The sequence below is a fragment of the Styela clava genome, chromosome 8 (genome assembly GCF_964204865.1).
Source record: "Styela clava chromosome 8, kaStyClav1.hap1.2, whole genome shotgun sequence".
Taxonomy (NCBI): domain Eukaryota; kingdom Metazoa; phylum Chordata; class Ascidiacea; order Stolidobranchia; family Styelidae; genus Styela; species Styela clava.
Window position 1 is genome coordinate 12,555,102 of NC_135257.1, and position 20,311 is coordinate 12,575,412.

General features: G+C 35.7%; 2 protein-coding genes across 5 annotated transcripts; both read left to right on the forward strand.

Annotated features, from left to right (window-relative positions):
- Positions 1–225: 225 nt before the first annotated feature.
- On the forward strand, positions 226–5,101 carry LOC120345847 (cytochrome P450 2U1-like). Of its 2 annotated transcripts, XM_039415418.2 has the most exons (10): positions 227–943; positions 1,204–1,385; positions 1,598–1,746; positions 1,985–2,084; positions 2,659–2,768; positions 3,082–3,203; positions 3,274–3,389; positions 3,857–4,001; positions 4,277–4,440; positions 4,770–5,101. In XM_039415418.2, exons 2-10 carry the CDS (start codon positions 1,293–1,295, stop codon positions 5,085–5,087), a joined length of 1,317 nt encoding a protein of 438 aa, XP_039271352.2. In that variant the 5' UTR covers positions 227–943; positions 1,204–1,292; the 3' UTR covers positions 5,088–5,101. The 2 variants fall into 2 exon arrangements, with proteins under 2 accessions (XP_039271351.2, XP_039271352.2); XM_039415417.2 differs by having other exon boundaries at positions 226–1,385.
- Positions 5,102–6,900: 1,799 nt separating this feature from the next.
- Positions 6,901–19,810, forward strand: LOC120345875 (cytochrome P450 2J6-like). 3 transcript variants are annotated; one of them, XM_078115125.1, is made up of 13 exons: positions 6,901–7,041; positions 7,660–7,746; positions 7,898–7,948; positions 8,023–8,157; positions 8,502–8,537; positions 8,797–8,850; positions 9,057–9,143; positions 9,558–9,719; positions 10,184–10,345; positions 10,946–10,975; positions 11,179–11,289; positions 11,795–11,959; positions 14,849–14,986. In XM_078115125.1, the coding sequence occupies exons 1-12, from the start codon at positions 6,907–6,909 to the stop codon at positions 11,855–11,857; spliced, it is 1,113 nt and encodes a 370-aa protein (XP_077971251.1). In that variant the 5' UTR covers positions 6,901–6,906; the 3' UTR covers positions 11,858–11,959; positions 14,849–14,986. The 3 variants fall into 3 exon arrangements, with proteins under 3 accessions (XP_077971251.1, XP_039271392.2, XP_039271391.2); XM_039415458.2 differs by lacking the exons at positions 6,901–7,041; positions 7,660–7,746; positions 7,898–7,948; ... (6 more) ...; positions 10,946–10,975; positions 11,179–11,289 and adding exons at positions 15,451–15,599; positions 16,001–16,103; positions 16,428–16,537; ... (3 more) ...; positions 18,759–18,922; positions 19,256–19,810 and having other exon boundaries at positions 11,855–11,959; positions 14,849–15,111; XM_039415457.2 differs by lacking the exons at positions 6,901–7,041; positions 7,660–7,746; positions 7,898–7,948; ... (7 more) ...; positions 11,179–11,289; positions 11,795–11,959 and adding exons at positions 14,374–14,595; positions 15,451–15,599; positions 16,001–16,103; ... (4 more) ...; positions 18,759–18,922; positions 19,256–19,810 and having other exon boundaries at positions 14,849–15,111.
- The last annotated feature ends 501 nt before the right edge of the window (positions 19,811–20,311 follow it).

The following is a 20,311-nucleotide window of genomic DNA, read 5'->3' on the forward strand; positions in this document are numbered from 1 at the left end:
AATAATTAACACGGATGAATTATCTTACCTATGCCATACTTGCTTGTTTTCAAGATTATATAAAAATGACCCCGTTGATTCTTAAATAGAGCTTAGTGCACGCTCGCCTATAATCAGAAACGTACGCCAAAAACGACTGGCGATGTTCCGCTTGGTCACCAAAGCGATGGAGACCAATTAAGTAGATGGTATTGCTGCGTGCTGATGTGCAAAAGCCTCTAATTCTGCTGCTTCGAATGCATTTATTGCTGGTTAAGTCGCGGTTTCGGGCCGATTATGCTCAGAACGATATGGAGCATAACATTATAAACTCGCAGATTAGATTGCTCAAAGTTAAATATTTGGTCAGCGATTTCTAAGTCAGGGACGAAATAAAGTGAGAAGTGACTTATATGGACGCCACAGGTTGTTTTGATTTTGGGCTTAGAATTGCCGAACAGAGAGCACAAAGTCTACAAGTTGTCTTGGCGCAGACAAAACTGTAAGGCCGGACACGGAACAGATATGAGATATTATATATAAATTATATTATTCATTTTTCAATATTGCGTGAAATCAAAGTACCACTCTGAGGAACGCCAAATAAATAAATGGATGGAAGATATAGTGCATACACAATCGATAAATTGTTTCGTTAACTTTGTTATTATACAGTATTGGTATATATGTGTGCCCTGCAGGCATTGCTAGTTATCCATAATGCTTCAGATGAAATATGAGTATAAGTTGCATGTTACTGGACCATAATTTTCAGTGAACAAAAATCACCAGTATTTGTTCGCAGAAACTGAACGTTTGTAATGTGTAACCAGGGAGAATAATGAACAAAATATGCTTTAATTAGATAGTCATTTAATCAAAACGAATTTCCCAACAGTGATAACACAATTACAAAGTGAGGATTTACAGAAGTATCAATTTAGAAGCCAAAATCCATGACTAGGTAAACCATACCTTGATTGATCTATTTTATTTCAAATAAGTGGTTACAAAACTTTCATCTCCGGATTGGAATGGGAAATTTAAGCGTGTGTGTTTATGGTCTACTATCATTGTTAACTTTCGACATTTTTCTTATGTCATAGACTGAAAACTACTCATTTTACACTTACGTGGTATAACTGAATCAAATTCCGAAGATGGATATTTTGACACTTTTGACCCTTTTTTCCTTTATTTTATTTGTATATTTCTATCATCGAGGCAAGCGAACCAATTTTCCTCCCGGGCCAATAGGATTGCCATTCGTCGGCTTTGCTCCCTTTCTCGGCGAAAATCCTGCTATTACTTACATGAAACTCGGGAAGAAGTATGGATCTATTTTCTCGGTTAGAATAGGATCTAAAGACTGGATAGTGCTAAATGATTACAAAAGTATACGAGAGGTATGTTAAATAAATATTGTTAAAATATTGTTTCATTAACAAAAAAAAATTAGAATGTCTACAAAAAAGTTATTGATAATCACATGTTTGCTAGTGGGCCACATCAACTCAATAAACTGATTGCTATAGCTCGTCGATGAATAACCTTTGCAATTGTGACAAAATGATTTATATGTAAAACGTGATAATATTTTGATAATATTCTCGTTCAGGCTTATGCTAAAAATGAACATGCTTTCTCTGGAAGACCTGATGTCGTCATGCTGCAAGTGCTAACGGGGTTCGGCCATGGTATGGGATTAATTGATTATGGCGAAATGTGGGAGAGTCAACGAGTGTTTGAAGCGAAGGCACTTAGAGGGTAAACATTTTCTCATTGTGTTTAGCTACCTACTCGATTATCGCCTACAAGACTTTAAAAGATAATGTTCGGTATCGAAGAAAAATCGCCTGTAAATGGTGATTACATAATCGTTATTATAATCATGATGATGATCATAATCGTTATTATAACCACGTGCTCATGATATGCTTCTGAAAAACCTCACGGATTATGTCTATTTTATTGTCATATGTTATGTTGTCTCCATTTTTAACAGTATATCAGCAAGAAGGGATGTTGAAAATGCCGTCGTTGACGAGATAAGACATTTGAATGAGATTTTTTGCAAAAGTAATGAACAGCCTATTGACCCAAAAGTAAGCTACCTATTAAATCTACAAAAAATATTCATATGCTATGCTTCCCCAGCTGCAGTTGCTACATTCCCCCAGTTGGGTATTTTGAAAGTGACCTAGACACCAATGTGTGCACAATGGGGTATGTTGAACGATGTGCAGTGAAAAAATCATGTACAGAATCAGTACATTTATATAACAAGGAGATAAAAACATCGCTACAGGTGGTCCGGTCCATCCACACGGCAACGGTATGCAATTCAGTCAATTGAACTATTTCACAATGTTTCAGAGGGGTTCCGCTTTACCAAATAGCTTAAAAACCACTGGCCAAGAAAACAATATCGTTTCTTTGCAAATATTGTGATATACCGTATTTGTAGACGGCCCATAAAATGATCGAATCTTGACAACATCGTTGCCCAAAGCGCCAATATAAACTTACGTATGAATATTTTTGGCTTTACCTGATATTGTTATATACCTCTGCCTGATGTACAAGTCAAGGCGAGAGTTTATTCGTTTGAATCCATCTTATCCCAATTTTAGATTTCACTTGAAATCTAGCATCTAGCGTATATTTTTTTGATTTTAGATTCACTTTGGTAAAGCTGTTGCTAACACGGTAATGAATATTACCATTGGACAAAGACTGCCATACGATGATGAACGTTTTATCGAAATTGTCACTCGATTGAAAGATTAGTAAGCATTCTAGAGTTTTACTCAATTACATATCTTAACAGTACACTATAAAATCCTTATGAAATCTACTAACATGACATGAATTTTATGACGTCGATCCATAACGTTGAAGATTCTTCAAAAATTGATTTTTTGCCTTGTATATATTCTATCTGTTGCGGATAAGATTAGCATTCTTTTAGTTTGGCGTGCTATAGGTTGTAGTCCATAAACTCATCTCTCACCAGTCAAATCAGTGCGTATTAGTTGAAGCTAATAAAAATATTATGGTAGGTAAATATGGATGGGGAATATTAAAAAACTCTTTATTCAGCTGGACAGACGAAACTGATGGCAAGTTATTTGGAATTATGTTCTTTTTTCCTGTCTTGAGACATCTACCAAAGTTTCGTACAACGTTCGCAAAGTTTTGTAAAAGTGTCAAGAGAATTAAAGGTATTATAGGAATCGTCTAATGAAATATTTCTCGATCTTTTATACTATATATATATATATATTTATTTAGAAATGATTAAAGAATATGTTGATGAACATAAATTGACATTTGATCCACGACACCCACGGGATTTCATCGATGAATTCTTAGTTGAAGCACAGAAGGAGCAGCAGGGTAATTTCACGGTGAATATTCAGATGTCGTTACCTGATTAGTTTAGCAATTAATTCGTTTGTGGGAGCATTGTTGCTTATAAATCATAGAAATTCCACACGCATAAGCAGTTCTAACTTATGTGATACATCATTCGTTTCTTTAATATGTCTAAAGAACTGTCTAAGCGATTTTTTATGATAATAAAACGGTTATATGACAATTTATAGTGGTTGTTTCCCGCCTGCACTCTTTTCAAAACTTCAGAAGACGTTGCTAACCTTCAAAGTGTTTTTGTCACATCGATGTCCAATTACCATAAATTTATCGTTATTATCGTTAAATATAGTTATAATTTAGGGCGACAATAATATTCACCATGGACTGAGGCCTAAATTCATCTACTAATTTATATCTGAACGTGATAAGTAATCGCCTTTACACATTCTAATTTTTATAAAACATTGAAATTAAAAATCCCTTGTGTGCTTTGTCATAGGATGTGCAACTCATTCACGCAGTTAACGAGTTTTTCAACGCTGGAATAGAAACCACAACAGATGCTCTACTTTGGATCTTTCTCGAGTTGGCGCATCATCCAGAGAGCCAGACTATGATTGACACCGAACTATTAAATGTAATAGGTATGGTTCACCTTACATGTTTATTTACAGCTGCTTATAAACTATATATTCGCGTGTATGTGAGAGGATAAAATAAGTTAATCATTGTCATTCTACATCTAGGTAAGCGAACACGTGCTATCCGAATAAATTTATCTTCAATACACACGTCATGATTCAAGAATATTCATATTGACCAGTATATTGAGTGTCCTCGCGACAGAACGGTGTATGAATGCGGACGACTCATAATTAAGACAATTACATGTATAATTAGTATTATGACATTTTTCAAGGTAGGAGTGGAACACCAAGTTGGAAACATAAAAATAAGATGCCCTATACTTCTGCATTTATACAAGAAGTAGAACGTGTTCATACAATGGCTCCTCTTTCCATGCCTAGAAAGACAACAAGTTGCGTGCAAATCAACGGATATGAAATACCGAAGGACACTCCCGTGAGTATTACCGGATATATATAATGAATATATCAACGATAATACCTGACACTATATCTAGTTTTGCTAGCATGATCTTACGGATACCTAGATATAATTTTCCTAGAAACGTTAACCTAAAAGTGCCGGAACAGCACTGCTTCAAAATAGTATACGGGGAATTCCTTGATTCTATAAAAAACAAGGTGTAGACCGAATGGTCATTTCCCGGTTATCCTGCCATTCGGTACAAATATTTTGTATTTTTTCATGTATATATTCGTTTTGTTATGCTTTACCAGAATGGCTAATAAAAGACGATTTGATTGATTGATATATTTCTGCTACAGGTCATGCCAAATTTCTGGGCAGTTCATCGCGATCCGAAGCTTTTTGAAAATCCGGATGAATTTCTACCGGAGAGATTTCTTGACGAAGGCAATAACTTTCTACCCAGCAAATACGTCATCGCTTTTTCAGTTGGGCCACGAAACTGCATGGGAGAGCAGATCGCTCGTAAAGAAATGTTTTTATTCATCGTTGGTGTTTTACAGCATTTCCGCATCGAAGCAGATAAGAAAGCATATCCTTTATCGCCCACGGATAAAGGTGTGTATGGGATCGCCTATTCGCCATTGAATTACAAAGTTCGTTTTATACAGAAATAAATATTAATTTTGGACCTTTTGTCTTGCATATTAAATTAATGAGTGGTTTTTGTTAGCCTTTTAATCTTAGTAAAATCGTTTTACACGATGTAATGGTTATATAGGTATATATTCGTGAATCTTGCTGCACTGTAAATTGAATCATTATTGAATCTATTAAACGATACAGATTATGAATACCAGAGTTAACACACTAATGCTAGATATATATGAAGTAGTCAACGCAATACGATTTAAAACGTGAAATTGCACCACATTTAACAATATAGTTCAAGTACTGAATGAAATAGTAAATTGTCACACAGAGATGCAAACTTCGATGTTACTATAAAGAATCACATTGCAATCAGAATTTATGAGAGGGCATGTATAATAGTAACGTTATGTCACAGCATTTTTCAACAAAACCGCATGGCCAGAATAAAAAATTCGAAAAGATAAATATAATGAACATTAATGAAGAGCTTGTCGCCGGACAAAATATGCAACATGTCTCGTTGTAGTCTGGTTGTGTCGAATTGATCATGTGTTACACTGTTTATAGGCTACTCTTTATTACGAAAAATACGACATACCTGACGGCCCATGAACAATCGTTTTTGTATGATGCGGCTTTTGTTCATTTGAGTGGCGCAGGTCTGGGTGTAGGGGTGAATATGGTCCAAATCGCCATTTGAGTGGCTTCCCCATTGCCACATAGGAGATATTAGGTTGTCATTTGATTTTAAGGTATGTACAAGATGTGCACTGCCATTCAATGTTAATGTAAAGACTTGTTCTTCCAATCAGCCAGAGAGTACTAATTCGACGTCTCAAGTTATGTGCAATCGGGAAATATGCTCACGTTGGTAGATAAATAATTGAAAATGTCGTTTTCTCAAGCCGTTTGGTACCAATAGGATTAGGAATGATCGTAATATTTGTTAGGGACTCGCAAGTAGAGATTCGGTTCAAGATTTAACGGAATTCCGTGACACTAGCGTTCCAAAGCAATGTCAGATATATATCCCTGGAACATAAAGCTATATCGCATAGACACATGTCAGGGTCAAGTTATATGTGTTTTGAAAAGATACAACAAGTGCACATAGCGCATGGCGCGGCGGGCTAAGCGTTAGGAATACGCTCGCCACCGCACCTCTAATTACTCTGCGTGGGTTTGCAGGTTCGAATCCCATGCAGGGATGGTTATGTGCGAGAGGATTGCTGGACTCCTCGCCGTCGTTGGGTGGTTCACGTAACCGCTGGTCGGTTACGGCTTCCTCCACCACCAAGTCCATGCTTCCGAAAACAAACAATACAGTAAAACTAATCCCATACCCGACTTGGAATGGTAACTGGACGAGAAGCCGTGGTTCGCCATATGGATAAGCCGTCTTATCGGCTTTCCTCTCCCCCGGGATAAATATGTAAATCCTATCCTATCCTAATACAATCTTCGGCATCCCAAGCCTAGCAAAGATTACCTGTATTGAGTAGCCTACAGCTTGAAAATCCTGGCAATGACAATGACAATTGATCCGGTAGAGCAGAACAGCGACCAGGATCCAACAGAGACCCACAAAACAAGACGAGGATCGATGCATCAACGCTCCGTGACATCACATGTCGGAACAGGTTTTGGGAAACGGATCGTCACCAAAATTCTCTGTGATTGGCTGTTATACCGGAATGAACGCCTAACAGGAAGTCACGCACATAGATACAGGGGAATTGTGACGTCGCCTAGATACCGATATGTGTGACGTAACAATATATTAAGAAAATGTAAAAAATAAAATAGGAGTTTCGCAATCACTTTTTAGTAGCTTTCCCGAAGATGGGTCGCAAAACTAAAGTTATCGATTTGCAACGCAAAGGGTGGAGAACTACCAAGCAGGAGAGTTATTTAGCGAAGAAACTCATTAAGCTGAAAGATCTTTGTTTGAAAAAACAAAAGAGAGCTGAAAGAGAGGTAAGCGCAGTAGACCTCCGTTGAAACAAGCCAAGGTTTTACATTGAATAAATCGTTGGACGTTACTGTTTCATGTAGTCTAATATTCAAAATGTCATTGAACAGTGTCTCTTTTCTGTAACTTTTGTTAAGACGAGTTTAGAATACCCTGCTATCGTAGACTATTTCTACATTCGCTTTTTGGCCTTGCAGTGCCGGTACAAACATATGAAATCCAAGATTGTATTCGCCTGAAATGTATTTAAAGATTTCCCGACAATTTGACGTGTTCATTTTCAAATCACGGGTCTCGGACAAAGTGTCCCCATCAAAACCAATGTTCAGTTAGGCTAGTTGTAGGCTAGCAATTGCTTTATAAAACCATGTAATAAATTTTCGCCCATCAAATCTTTATTTGCTTTCAGTTTCATGCAACGTTATCTTATATGAAGAACAATCTTCAATATCTCATTATACAAAGTTTTATTTCGTTTCTGATTGGCCTTGGCGTTTACAAACATTCTTCGAGTAATGTGCCCCAATCGTTACGAGTTTTGGAGTTCAAAATAATTCTTATTTTCAATATGTACGAGCGGCTTCAATTTATTGCTTTTAAAATCTTGATTAATGTTTTCATAGCGGGCCAATGAAGCGTCAACATCGGCTAATGAAGCCTCATCGTCCAAGACCAAACTTGACCAAGTAAAAGGATTTTGTCGCAATATGGTAAATATTCGCATATTAGTCGTAACAACTTCTATCTTTTGTAAAAAAATATTTTATTGCTGGATTGAAACTTCATTTAATTTTCAAACATGAATTTGAGTTTCGTATATTTGATTTGTCGTCGACTTTAATAAACACTTTATTCACGTAGGTCAACTGCTGTGGTGGTTGTAGCAACTGGTCATGGGGAAGAGAAACTTGGGTAAGTTTAAACATCTTTATGACGAAGTTCACACCATTACAAACATCATCTGTATCATTTTCCCATTTGTACAGCAAACTCCGGTCGAGAAAATCAACATCGTTCCTGAAAAGTTCACGAAGCGTTCCGCGCTGCGCAACAATGGGAAAAGTGGTTCATCTGGATTACCTCAACCATCCACAAGAAAAAATAAAACTGTTAGCTTTGCGGTAAGCTGCAGTTTATTTGTGATTAGTTTGTGGTAAAATAAGATAGAATATTAATATTCAAGTCGGGTGACAGAAAAGTCAATAAGACGGCTCAATTTTATAGAAAAATACGGCCTCTAGTTCTGTTCTATTCGGGTTGCAAGGGAAGTCTGGAATGGCATTAGCTAGTTAGATGCATGCAATCTACATCTACAAGGTGATATAAGATGTAATGCCTATCGCGCCAAGAGTATGAAGTAGGTGTTGAGAAGTAATCGCTCCCCGCGCATTCGTCTCATATTTATGTGACAGGTGCGTGTTACTCAGGAAATATAATATATCTATTTAAATTCTTTTTTTTACAGAGGGACGCCACTCTGCGTTATTTTTCACCGACACCGGTGAGTTCAAAGTTTTCTCTATTTCTAAATTTATCATTGAATATTTGATCTGTTGTTACCACATTCATTAATGACATATCTTTACTATAAAATTATAAATCATGTAGTGAGGAGACAAAAGTTACGTTTTCATCATATAAATTCACAATTCAATTTATTACCACTCATTCCAAGTAAGTTTAAATATCGACATGGGAAATAGCTCCAGCCATATACTTGTTCATAACAAATTAGAGCTGACAATTAAATTTTTATTTAGTCGGACACTTGTGATTCTGACAGTCGAGAAAGCTGGTTGAAAGAGTTGGCGGAGGTGAGTGAGCTGTGAAAAAGCTGAGTATATTATGTCATGATAGCATGAAAGAAATTTCGTAAAAAGCACCCAATTGCAATAGACGCATTCGTGTTACGTTTATACACTCAATAAGCCCAATTATTGTTACTGATGATTATTAGGTATGACTTTAACTAAGTCAATCTTATGAATATTTAACGCTTCTACATAACCTTGATACACAGCACCTCAAAAACAATAGCCACCTTTGGACTTACCAGGAAGAAACAGAGGAACAACGTAAGAAAAGAGAAGAACTCATGAGATTGAAGGTAACTGTTGGCTTCAATACTAAAAACTAAATAAATTATGACAAACAAGCTATAGCGAATGATGAACAAGCTATAGTCCTATCTATGAGACTAAGCGATGAAATCGTATGTGTTAGATGCAATTCTTTCCAAGTATTTTGATGTGCTGACGACTGATCTTTAAATGGGGTTAGTCCTGGTAATTTTTTTGTGAATAATGTTTTTGATTTCTGCTATTTGTTACAGTAATTTTTTGTGTGATATAACTCAGATATCATGCTGTAAACCTGGACTTGGCAATATTTCTACCTGGGTAATTTACCCCACGTGTATAATACAATTAGCATGCATGACAAGACTTCATTTGATTAAGTTTAAAAACTTTTTGTCAAGACACAGATTGCAAAGTGACAGATTGAAACTTATGTTTTGCAGGCGTTATGTTACCATCCACGCGTCAAGAAAATTTCTCAATTTTGGGTTCCGCTAAGTGTCCGTGAAGAAAACCAATGGTCTGTTTGCGTTTACTTGCCGAATTTGCAAGAATATGCGGAAGATCGTGTTGCTAGAATTCGTAAAAAAGCGGAAAGAAAAAGGGTATGGTGATTTCCTATAAGCCAGCATTAAATTCACACTGTGAACAGTTGTTGTAAATATACAGTATAGCAGAATACATATTCAACTGATGCTCGCAAGTTTTTTGACTTGACGTTTGATGCCTGTCATTGCACCACTTATTACTCTTTCGCGTAAGGGTTCGCCGGCTCAGTTCACGTTGGTGATATTCATAACTATAAACACCTTGTCGTCGCAGGCAGGGTAGTCACTGGTAGCTTACGGCTTTGTCTACCATCCAAGTCCACATATCTGAAAAGAATATCTAACGAATTGTATTTCCCCTGACCTGTTACCAGCGAAATAGCGCGATTCTCTTGCAACATCACTGCACGTGGAATCCGGTATGATTTTTGTTTTAATCGTTATCACCGATTTGGACCAAATAAAATAGAATTTTTCCCTCATAGATACGACGAATAAATATATATATATAATCTTATTAGGCGCGAATTGCTCGTTTGAGACGGAACATAGCCAGGACGTTTTGGGTGCCGTTGGACGTTTGGGAAGAACATGTAGACACTATCAGTCCAGTATGGCCGGATTTGCAGAAATGCGCCGCAGCACGTCTTGCGGACATTCCACGACAAAAAGCTCTGAGAAAGGTATTTAATTGATCTATTTCAGCAACGGGTTGCTTGCAGTAACACATTCCTTCAGCCAGGGCCGTGGAGAAAATTCACAATCGACTCCAGACTGTAAAAAAAAAAATTGACTCCAGCTCCGAATCCCCCCTAAAAAACGAATTTTGATAACACAAGCGTTCTTTTACTCAACAGCGTAACCAAGTAGGCCAATATAAAAAAGAGCACGTGACCAAAATAGAAGGTGTTTTCTTTGACGTGACAAATTTGACCCCCCCATGCATTAATTAAAAAGGGTTAGAACGCTGTTGAGAACGCTCAGTAAACTTAATTCTATATTTATTTTATGTAGTAGTTTTTGACTACTTTTGTCACCACTGAAAGTCTGACTCTGAACTCGACGAGGAATTTAGAGTTTTGACTCCGACTCGGGTGAGATTGAAAATAGGACTCCGTCCCCACAGCCCTTCCTTCAGCTATTCCGCTGTTATTTGAAGTAAAATAACTAGTAACATATAATAAATAAATTGTGTAACATTATCAGCATCTGTCATAATTTTCTGCCAAACACCCAATGTTAATAATAAATAAGTATAACGATGATTGTTTTTATGATTTCAGGTGAAATCAAAGCGTGATAATGGTCGAGAGGTAGGCATATTCGTATGTATTCATTTAAAAATACCAGGGCTCAGCATCGTTACTTGTTAACATTCATAGTGTAGATAAAATATCGATAGCACAGTGATATCGGTTACTTGTACTTGTAATACATGCTTTTAAGGTTTTAGTTAAATACTTTTTACCTAAATACTTTTTTAAATACTTTTTAATTTTAAATACTTCTTTCATAGATAAGAATAGAATGCGAATGCATCTTGAATGAGATGATCTACGAAATTGAGAGCGAAGAATATGGATTCAATGGCTACATTACTGAAGAAATTGTGAAGGAAATTGATGCCGTAAGTTTGAGTTGACTTTAGATGATATTTCATATTAACAGAAACCAGAAATTGGCCAGTTTAGGTATTTAGGCTCGGCCCCCTAGTCAGTTAGGATAAGTCGTACGTCAAAAACGTCTGGTTATGCACAGCAAGCAAACACAAGTGGACAGAATTAACCGAACTTGTTCTGATATAGGAATTAATTAATACAGGGTAGGCAAAGCATGGGCACACTTGATCAAATTAGAGAAGTACAGTATTATATTTGGAGAATAACCTCAACTAATAACTAACAAGCCCTTGCTTTATTTTGCCTCAGTAGTGTCTGTACAACATCAGGGGAAACTAGCCGTTGTTTTCTATCTGTTATTTATTCGTTTCACTACAGGCATTCATCATGTTTTCGATATTTTTAAAAAAAAAAGGGAAGTCAGTTTAAAATACATGTCAATTCGAGACAAGTCAATTTTTTTCCGATCAACAAAATAGTTTGATATTTACAACATACTAATTTGTTTTTCAGAAGCGCGACGAGTTATTGGGACTCGCTGGCTCATCAATCCGCTACGTCAAAATTGGCGACTAAAAAGTCGTCAACCTTTTGGGGGGGTGGGGTTTAACGGCACAAACTATGTGCTGTTTCATGTATTGTGATCACGATGATGGCAGTGGGCAGGTGAAATTTAAGGTAAGTTATATTTACTCTTATCAAATTTTTTTTGCCATTTCTTTTATAGCATGTGATCTAGAATCTAGATTGAAGTATGTATGATTTAAACCATTTAGCTCATGATCGACAAAACTTATAAATGAATTGCGTATAATACCTTTAAAACTACTCCGTGTTCACAATGAAATAGGTTGTGTACATTTCACGAATAATATTGAGGGAACACTGTGCTAAATGTTATGCTTATATAACAATATTTTTCAACTTTTGATAATATGTGTACTCTCAAAGCCAAGAGCAAGATTCAATGTTCCGTTTGTCAAGAGAGCGACCGTGGACCGCGAATACGTGGTTTATAAGGTGTTTGGGAGCCTTCGCAGTGTTCATCAAAGGCCGGGCAGCTGGAATAAAATTAACAAACCCCGCTTCCGTTCTATGTTTATAATCCCTTGCTAATGAGTCAATTAATAAAACGCACGTCCGTATAAGGTGTTAAAATAAAAATATTCACCTGCGTTGAATTTTAATGCCTCAATACCATGTTAACAACAAGATAAGCGCTCGTTTTCATTTACACTTATAATATAAACCTTTATTCCATACTTGTTTCAGTGATGGATCTTTCAGTTTCATGACCTATCATAATTGAAACAATCATGTATGATTAATTTTTACTCGGCATTTGGACTGCCGTTTCTAAAGTTCACTCATACGAAGTCTTCATCTATTGCGCGATTTATATTGGTGTTACCCTTGGCCGAGACAATTTTTTCTTATACATTTCGCCTATACGCGTTCCATAATTTTGACATAATTATCTATCATGTCACACCTATCCAGACGTTTTGTAATGACAAATTAGTTTTCGCTAATCTCAATATGAACTTTCCGATTCCAGGGTCAAACGACATGATTGGAATGTTCCGGTTTAATTTAATGTTGGTTTTACAATGTCAAATCCCTTGTATCTGCTGTAGAATAATACGTCCGATGCTCCTTTAATACTAATTCCGACATTTGTTTTCCATTCTAATGTACACATATAACAAACGGCGGGTAACACGATAAGTTTTAAACAAGCTAAAAATTTTAATTTTTATCATAAAAAGAGTATTTTTAATTTTTCAAGTTGCATCTTTCATCACGATTAGGATAACAAATGAAATCAAAATAGTTTTCAAACCGTTGAAAAAAGTCAGCATTTTTGCTATTCGCCATCCTATGTTCGACCCGTTTACACATGTACCATGATGTGGAATTAGGTGCCAGCTATAAATTTATCTGTAAGTTATATAGTACAATACAAGTATATCAAGTCCAAGTACAATTTGTTCTTTACCTCGGTTTTTAACTCTGACCAAGTTGTGATTATGACAGCTAAAAAGCAAGTCTATGTCAGGGGTATAGCCGAATTTGTAGTTCTTTTAGCCTGTTCTAACACTACGCTAAAATGGTTAAATTTATATTAGAATTAATCACCATTGCCCATTCTTGTAGGTCGGTAAACAGGCTAAAATACCAAACTAAATCCGAAATTGTCATTTTTTAGTTTTGTAATGAATTCATCTACGAAACTTAGATTAGCAATTTACCTGCTAAATCGATAAACATATTTAACCAGGGGATATACTACGGAACGACAATTAATTTTGCCATTATTTCTAACAGTGTTTTCAACATTAATCCTGTTGGATTAAGAACCACTTGACAAAACAAAATACACAAAATGATCTAAATACTTCTAATTTCACCTAAGGTGTGAAGGCCAAAATTGCTTTTAGGTTGAAGTGTTGGGTGATGTATCTATTTACCTAAATAAATTGTACAATTTGTTTTTAATCGCTATTTCCGTAAACTTATTGTTCGTGAATGTCATCAATTGAACTAATTACCTTCAAGTGTGAACTACCAATTTTTTTGTTATTTTAGGTTAAGTAATTTGTTGTTTCAGTGTGGTTATATAATAACGCAATGTCATGAATTCAAATACTTTTTGGGAATTTTAGTCTGAAGCAGAGATGTCCAAAAATGAGTTATATTCAGTTGGGGTTACGCGAGATATACTCATCCTTTGTCTATACTTTTGCACTTATCCGTATGCGTAAAAGGGATATATCCGTATCAAGAATTGAGATGACTATAATAATTGATCCAAGAGTCTTGCTGCGCACCAACTTCACTTAGGAATTCTGACTTCGGTCAAACGAACGTTACGGAAATACGGTTTTGGTGTGCAAGTAAGGCTCTCGTATCGAATAAATTGATGATAATGATAGATTCGCAATTTTAGATATAATTAAAAAATACTAGATATCTAAGGGGTATAAACCTCTTGTACGCCCGTCTTATTGGAATCGAATAATTTGCTCAAAATTTCCATCAATTTTCTTAGGCGACAAATATTTTACACCATATAGGTATAATCCATCAATCAAAAATAGAGTCCCCGTCTGACTTCCAGTCGCCGGAGGGTATAATCATTTATTGTCGTCAGTGGTTTAGTCTATATGTCAAAAAACCCTTCGGACAATTTTAAGGTGCCCCTAAGAGAGGCTTAAAATGTTTGAAAATTGTTAAAGCTGGGCTGTTTGTTTTATCATTGGTATAAAAAGTTAGCAAGGAATCAAGATGGCGTATATTTTGATTGAGTTCTGGTACGTTAAATAGCTTTTGATTTATGTGTACAGCAAGCTTTGGCTGTACTTGGTCATGCACTGATAGGATATCACATTTTCAAGTTTGTTTATCGTTCGAATTTTAAGTTTTTAATTTTAAGTAATATTACTGGGTAAAATATATACGCCATTTTTTGGCGTCGTGGAATCGGGGTATTCTGGAGTATTTCCGAAGTTGCTCGATATTGAGTTATTTTTCTACTGTTTAGTATTTTTTTACAATTTTTCACAGATTTACATCTTGAAATGGATTCTCTTCTTCTGTTTTTAATAACAACTTTATGCTTCTTGCTATACTGTGCATGGCTTCGGAAGAGACCAAAAAGATTTCCACCAGGTCCACTAGGACTGCCTTTAGTCGGTTATGCCCCATTTTTGGGCAAAAATCCAGCGATCACCTACATGAATATGAAAAACAAGTACGGTTCTATATTCTCTGTACGAATAGGCTCAAAGGATTGGATCGTTTTGAACGATTACAAAAGCATTTACGAGGTAAGTGTTTTACGATGTATTTTCGTGGCAGTTAGCGACATAAAACAATAAATGTAATTGCGTAGACCATTCTGATACGATACACCTATCAGGCGTAATGCGTCACCATAATTCTATTAGGTTTAGGTAGCTTTCAGTAATTCCCCGTAACTTCGCTCGGAGATGAGTTGTCATTACTTCAGAGTGCTTGCTTTTAGCAGATTACAGAAATGAATTTGCATTGCCATTCCCAATTTATTCCATAGCCTAGAGTTCTATATGCCAGAAACCCAATCGAATAGTTAAATTGAAAATGAAGAGAAAAAATTTTGAGATTACAAAAATCCTTTTCTTTTCCAGGCTTACGTTACCCAAGGCCACGCGTTTTCCGGACGACCAAATGTCGTTATTCTGGACGTTTTGAGCGGACATGGTAATGGCATGGGCTTCAATGATTACGGAGAAATGTGGAAAATTCAACGAGCATTCTTATCTAAAGCATTAAGAAAGTAAGCTGTGATCTAGTTTTGCAAAGTTAATTGGCCGAGCGAGATTTGACTACTGCAATTAACATCCATTCCGAAAAAATATTGTGTACTGTTTGTCTTCATAATGAAACTCTTGAGTTTTTCTTTTGTACCGAACAGTGATATTTCCGCACTTATCTGGCTCGGTTACGACAAAAATTTGAATTGAGCGCAGAACACAAATCATATTTATATTTTTTGATTACGCGACATTCATCATGTTCGACACTTTGATCAAGATTTGGACCTAAACCATCCCAGAGTCTGATTACGAGCTGCTTATACAAGTCCGCTTATATTCAAACTGATGGCCACATAGACTGTTTGTTACATCGAATAAATTTTGAATTTGAAACCAACCTCAAAATGTCATTATTTTGTAGATTATCAGCAGGCAAAGGAAGGTTTGAATCAGCCATAGTCGAAGAATCTCGATATCTGAACGAAACATTATATGTAGAAGATGGAAAAGCAACCGATCCTAAGGTACAGTCATATGCGCAACTTTACTTTTTATACTGTCACTTTTTCTCTCCTGGCAAGGCTCTGCGCCAGCAGTGATTGATATGAAAGAGCACATTCATCTGGAAGCGTCGGGTACAATTTATTGGTGTTTATGAAGAGACTTTATTAATAATATAGCAGAGATCTGCAGTACGACTGAACATCAGAATTTACGTTAATTTACCAGGAAATAATCGGTGTCCACACTTCAAAAGTACAATCAATTTATGATTAAAAAATTTGTGCTAAATTTTACATACTTATACTTACATTTTAGAAGCACTCTAGCCCTTTTTTACATTTTAGATCCATATTGCAAGAGCCGTTTCAAACATAGTGATGAATATATCTATAGGAAGTAGACTTCCATACGATGATGAACGTTTTATTGAAATCGTCACTCGATTGAAAGATTAGTAAGTACTTTATTTAAGGTTCAAATTTTACACCCCACGTTATGTATCGTGTTGGGTAAAATTTACCACTATATGAACTTATACGAAAAGTCTGGGTATTTATTCGTTTCGCCAATTTTTACCCGAATCGAAGGTTTTATACAACGCTTCTTGACTACTTACGCTCCAAACAAGGCCCTGCACGAATAGCCTATCTAGAGAGTAAACAGGACTTAAATAGAATCACGATGATAATATGCTCACGAGATATCCACAAAAACCAACTAAAATTTTAATTAGGTTGCGCGAGACTAACTCTCTATCCTTCCTTTATGCCTTTATGCTAGTGGATCCGTATGCGTACCCTGCAAGGATGCTGTAGCTGGAATAAACATGACTGTTCTATCCAATCAAAGAGTCCAGCTACACACTAACACAAATGTATTTCCGTAACGTTTCGTCCGACCAAAGTCAGACATCTTCAGAAACAATGGCCATTGTTGTAAACTGCTTTTCTGGGGAAGTCTGACTTTGGCCGGACGAAACGTTACAGAAATACATTTGTGTTATTGCGCAGCTGGACTCTTTATTTGGATAGAATAAAATTTTATCATTAATAATTAGCATCTTTACTTACTTTATCATGGAAAGGTACCAATAATGCAAACTTCAGTTATAACTACTACACCATTAAACTACGGTTACCTTATTAACTGCTTGGTTTGAAAAAAAAAATATTATTTAATCACAATATCTCTATTAGTTTTACAGATAGAATTGATGGGACATTGTTTGGAATTATGTTCTTTTTTCCGATGCTGAGATACCTTCCTAGGTTTCGAACGACATTTGCAAAATTTTCCAAAAGCGTGGGAAGAATTAAAGGTAAAAATAACTATTATATGAAATGAATGTCGTACATTTCCATACAATCAATAAATAGAAGATAATGTGTTACTGGTTATTTTACCCGATACCAGCGGGCAAAATTTAATTTAACAATTTTTTGAGTTTAACTAATCTTTAAAAAAGAGTTGATATTTCATATTTTCCATGAAATTCATACTCACTCAATCTAACTTACTCGATTGGGAAAACGCGAATCCACCAGAAAGATTTAATATATAAACAATTGTGGTTCACTAATATTGGAAAATTATATTTTTACTGAAATTCACAGTTATTTCTCCTAACAAATATGACAGGCTCGAAGTTGAAACCCGACGTTTTTTTACCTTTAACATGTATCTAGTGTTAAGGTTTGGATTTTAAATGGTTGGTACAAGTTTTATAACATAAGATACGGTTATTATATCATATTTCCTTGCAGAAGTAATACGACAATTCGTAGACGAACATAAGATGACTTTTGATCCCGAGAATCCGCGTGATGTAATCGACGAATTTTTCATCGAAGCAAAGAAACGTCCGAGCGAAAGCAAAATTTTTGATGTAAGTTTGTTTGTTATTATTTGTTTAACAATGGGGATAGTAAAATTTTGTAATGCGGCGCATCAGCAATGGTTCGTATTTTAATTGAAATTGTTATGGATAGAAATTTGTGTGTTTTGAGTTTCTTTCCGTTTTAAAAGTGTTCTTTTGACTCATTTTTGGGGGTAAATAGGTTTATTTTTCATTAATTTATTGAATTTTTCTATATTTCAAGATATGCAAAAATCTATGATTCTGTTTTACAGGACGTTCAGGTGATTCACGCGGTCAACGAACTGTTCCAAGCAGGCACTGAAACGTCATCGACTTTAATTTTGTGGATGATTTTAGTGTTAGCTCATCATCCTGAATATCAGAGGAAAATTAAGAAAGAAATTTCTGACAATATAGGTAAGAGACGACATGGAGAACAAATTTTTTTTCTGATCTCTAATTTTCTGATTTATATCATATCAATTTTTTTATTTTATGGTACAAAATATCTTACTTTTCCTACAATAATATAGACCTATAATTTTAACTTAATTTGTTTCGCAACAAGTAATAGAAAACCAATGCTAATATAATACTTATTCCAACAACGATACTCGAAAATTTTGGTTAACTTTGTGACACTGTTGAAATTTTTTGTTTATATTCACACTAACAGCAATTTGTCACGCGTCATGTTCAACTTTGTACAATTGATTGATCTAAAGAATTTCTTCGCTGTGAACGATTGCTCAGTTTGTATTCTAATGAAAAAGTACGATAGCGCTTCTTTATTCAACGTTTTTTCAATTGTCTATAGGTAGCAGCGGAACACCGTCATTAAAACATAAAATGTCGATGCCATTTACATCAGCTTTTATACAAGAAACGCAAAGACTTTATACAATTACTCCCCTATCTATGCCAAGAAAAACTACCACAGATGTCAATATACGAGGTTTCAATATTCCAAAAAATACACCAGTGAGTTAGAATAGGTTTATTTTATCGCATTGTTGTTTCGTACTCCGTACGTTATTGCAGGATTGAAAATAGACTCGGCAGTGGGACTTCAAATGTCGATTTTGACCATATAACTATCTCTATACCTGACTAATGAATCAGGACAGTTTTGTAGCCACAGATTTCTTTGGGATTTGAAACTAATTGCCTGATGATCAGCACGAAGGACTGTTTATTGTTGGTTTGACCTGGTTCAAAACTGCTAATAAAGATTATCTATTTGCGTAAATAAATTAATTTGTACCTTTATCTCTTTATAATTCATTTCAAATTACTAAGTAATATTTTTTTCAGGTTATGCCCAATTTTTGGGCTGTACACAATGATCCAGAAATATTTGAAGATCCGGAAAAGTTTCGACCCGAAAGATTTATCGACTCAAACCACAACTTCATTCTTAGCAAACACGTCGTGAGCTTTTCAGTCGGACCGCGAAATTGCATGGGCGAACAGTTGGCCAGGAAAGAAGTGTTTTTATTTTTGGTGGCAATGCTACAACAATTCAGGATTGAATCAGATCCGGCACATCCACTACCTCCTCTCGAGAAAGGAGTTTATGGAGTTGCGTACTCACCATATGACTTCAAAGTTCGCTTTATCCAAAGATGAGAGAGAATATGTCGATGGACTGTATCTACACTCCACATAGGATAGGCGAAGTTTTATAAATCTATTGCATCATTATGCAATGGCAATGCACATGGCAAAGGTGACCAGATCTGGTCGTGTCACAACTGTTTGACCTGTTTTCATAACGACCGTTGATCGGAGACAACTTTCGTCGATGCCTATCTCTCACTAGACATTTTAGACATCTGTAAAATGATGTCACATTATTTTTTTTTGTTTCCAATTTTCATATTATTATTATTTTTTCAATTCATTAATACATGTTCTATCCAATAATACGGACTTCATTGTATTTCAATATAGAACAAGTCAGGTGTTAGAGACCCCAGTGTGGCAGATATATCAACTTCTTATGTCCGATTGGAAAGAGAAACTAATTAATATATCCGCAAGCATACGAAGTGAAGTTAGTATTGCCGATACGGCGGAAAGCATTTATTACGTTGTCAAAATTGAACAGTGGAGTCTACGATCGCATTCCAAATCAACGATTAGATTATTTAAAATCATATGTGAAACAGGGCCCAAGCGAGCCAAAAAATCGTCAAAATACAAAAGTAATATGCTTCTAGACTAGAGAATGGATTTATTTTGTAACAATGATATTTAAGAAAAACGATCCATAGGCCTTTTTCGTGTTCAAAAGTCTTTTTAGAAAGTGATCGATCTGTCACCGCGCGCTGCAGCGAAGCCGTGCTGTGTAAAAAACAAAGTTTGGGA

Excerpts from the sequence above, each read along its gene's own strand:
- LOC120345875 (XM_039415458.2), top strand. The coding sequence starts at position 14,863 with ATGGATTCTCTTCTTCTGTTTTTAATAACAACTTTATGCTTCTTGCTA. Across the intron at positions 17,402-17,846 it reads AAGCGTGGGAAGAATTAAAG|AAGTAATACGACAATTCGTA; the intron begins GTAAAAATAACT and ends ATTTCCTTGCAG. Across the intron at positions 17,969-18,213 it reads GCGAAAGCAAAATTTTTGAT|GACGTTCAGGTGATTCACGC; the intron begins GTAAGTTTGTTT and ends TCTGTTTTACAG.
- LOC120345847 (XM_039415417.2), top strand. The coding sequence starts at position 1,140 with ATGGATATTTTGACACTTTTGACCCTTTTTTCCTTTATTTTATTTGTA. Across the intron at positions 2,085-2,658 it reads AACAGCCTATTGACCCAAAA|ATTCACTTTGGTAAAGCTGT; the intron begins GTAAGCTACCTA and ends TTTTGATTTTAG. Across the intron at positions 4,002-4,276 it reads CGAACTATTAAATGTAATAG|GTAGGAGTGGAACACCAAGT; the intron begins GTATGGTTCACC and ends ACATTTTTCAAG.